This window comes from Physeter macrocephalus, chromosome 14 (assembly GCF_002837175.3).
Source record: "Physeter macrocephalus isolate SW-GA chromosome 14, ASM283717v5, whole genome shotgun sequence".
Lineage (NCBI taxonomy): Eukaryota > Metazoa > Chordata > Mammalia > Artiodactyla > Physeteridae > Physeter > Physeter macrocephalus.
Window position 1 is genome coordinate 75,679,503 of NC_041227.1, and position 2,494 is coordinate 75,681,996.

At 50.6% G+C, this 2,494-nt stretch overlaps 1 protein-coding gene across 1 annotated transcript in view; it reads right to left on the reverse strand.

Annotated features, from left to right (window-relative positions):
- Nucleotides 1-638: 638 nt before the first annotated feature.
- TMEM130 (transmembrane protein 130) overlaps nt 639-2,494 on the reverse strand; it is an 18,333-nt gene continuing 16,477 nt past the window's right edge. Inside the window, exons 9-10 of the mRNA XM_055089757.1 lie at nt 876-1,006; nt 639-730 (exon numbers count right to left, since the gene is read on the reverse strand). Coding sequence (XP_054945732.1) covers nt 639-730; nt 876-1,006 — 223 coding nt within the window. The remainder of the gene's footprint in view (nt 731-875; nt 1,007-2,494) is intronic.

Consider the following 2,494-nt stretch of genomic DNA (forward strand, 5'->3'; position numbering starts at 1 on the left):
GGGGATTGGCCGGGCGGACGTGGGGTGGGCATAAAAGCCTGGTTGCCAGGGCCACAGACAGTCTTGGAGCCCAGAGGAGGCTCCCTCGCTCCCGCCCCTTCCTTCCAGCAGCCCGTTAAAGATGACTCTACCGCGGTGACCACTCAGACCCGCAGCTCTTCTTCTGAGTCTCAGGCATAGACTCTGGTCTCCCATTTCTCACCCATGGCTACCTTCTCTCCCCTTGAGGAAGCTGAAGAAAAAAGCAGAGAAACGCGGAGCTGAGCCCCGTTGGGTTCGGAAAGAAATACCCATATTTCGGTGCTGGTGGAGCTGCGGCGACAGTAAGCCACCACCAGAGTGAACACCGCGAGTTCAGTGATTCTCGCGTGAAGGGAAATCTCCGAACGCTTCAGCAACTCAGGCTGACAAGAGAAAGAGAAGTGAGTGTGGGAAGGTGCCGTGGGCAGTAAAATCTGTTTACAGAACACCAGAGTGCAAAAGAGAACCTCAGAAGGGAAGGATGCCAGGTATCTCTCACAGCAGGTAGTCTTCAGTGTTGAAAAAGCTGCAGACCTCTTTCCAACCCAGGGGAGAGGGGAGAGGTCAGGTGGGCAGGCGCTGGATGAACCTGGAGGAGGCTGAATCACGACAGGTGCTTACTGAATGGGGCACCAGCCAGGGAGGAAGATGTAGGCCGAACCTTGCAACAAACCAGCGCCCGAGCGAGAACCGTCATCGGGTTCTGGGTCTGCAGGAGGAGAAAAAGAACAGCGTGCTGAGCAGTTAGCCTTGGTTGGTGCTGTTTTCTTCTCCATCAGAGCAGACAAACGAACACGAGAGTCCCCTCTAATGACTTCTCCACGGGGGAGTTGCCAGCACAAAGCTTGTCCCACCTGTGACATTAACACGTACCCCAGCCAGGCACTCAGGGAGCAGTGCGTCTTCCGTGAGGCGAGATCCACGCTCCTTGTGGTCCGTGGCTGCCCTCTGAGCTGCGGGAGGCCTCCTTCCATCTGTCCAGGTACTGAGGGTGAGAGGTTTCTGGCAATCCCTCAAGGCCTCTGGGTAATGGTTCATTACAGTCTTCTTGCTTTGAACAGGCTCCTCCCCCCATTGTCTTGGCATCCCACCAGATCCAGCTACCCTGAAACTTCACACCTCTTTGCATGGGGACCTCCACAAAACATGAAAGGAGGAAGGACCTCATCAAGTTTTCCCCAGTGTTTATTCATTTATTTTTAAAAATAAATTTATTTATTTTATTTATTTATTTTTAGCTGCGTTGGGTCTTCGTTGCTGCGCGCGGGCTTTCTCTACTTGCGGTGAGCGGGGGCTACTCTTCGTTGCGGCAGGCAGGCTTTTCATTGCGGTGGCTTCTCTTGTTGCACAGCACGGGCTCTAGGAGCGCGGGCTTCAGTAGTTGTGGCACGTGGGCTCAGTAGTTGTGGCTCGCGGGCTCTAGAGCGTAGGCTCAGTAGTTGTGGTGCACGGGCTTAGTTGCTCCGCGGCATGTGGGATCTTCCCGGACCAGGGCTCGAACCCATGTCCCCTGCATTGGCAGGCGGCTTCTTAGCCACTGCACCACCAGGAAAGTCCCTCCTCAGTGTTTAATATTGAAGATTTTGAAATCTAATGGGTGGCTGAAAGAATTTTACAGTTGATACCTGTACCCCCCAAACATTCTATCATTAATATTTTAAGGTACTTACTTTATCACATATCCATCTATCCACCCCCCATCCATCAACCCATCTTATTTTCATCCACTTCAAAGAAAATTGCAGACATCAGTAAACTGGTTCATCAGTATGCCGGTACCTGTGTCTGCTTAGACCCAGGGAGCCCCTTCCGTCCTGGCTGCCTCCACCCTGTTCCTGACCTGCGTGGAGAAGCTGCAGGAAGCTCCCAGGTGAGGGAGACCCAGAGCAGCCAAGGGCAGGCAGGTCGTGTTGCTGGACAGCAAGAAAAAAATTCTTTTAATTTTTTCCCACAGGAATGGGATCAGAGAGCTGGGGACAGATTGAGCTAACCAATTAGCCACTTGGCAGGGCTTGCTTTAGACCCTCATCTCTCCTATCCCTTCCCAGGACTTCGCTTCCAATTGCAAAACCCAATGAGTTTTTTCCCCCAATTTTAAAAATTGAAGTATAGTTGATTTCCAATATTGTGTTAGTTTCAGGTGTACTATATATATTCTTTTTCAGATTCTTTTCCATTATCGGTTATTACAACTATTGAATATAGTTCCCTGTGCTATACAGTAGGTCACTGTTGTTGATTTCATATATAGAAGTGTGTATCTGTTAATCCCAAACTCCTAATTTATCCCTCTTCTCTGTTTTCTCCTTTGGTAACCATAAGATGGTTTCCTATGTCTGTACGAAACTCAGTGGTTTTGCGAGAGGATCTACAGAGACCAGTGTGAACTGTTTGCAACTTTCTAGTAATCAGTCACTGGATGAGACTGCTTTGGGGGGCAGGGGCGAGGGTTAGAGTGGCTTGAGAACACGAG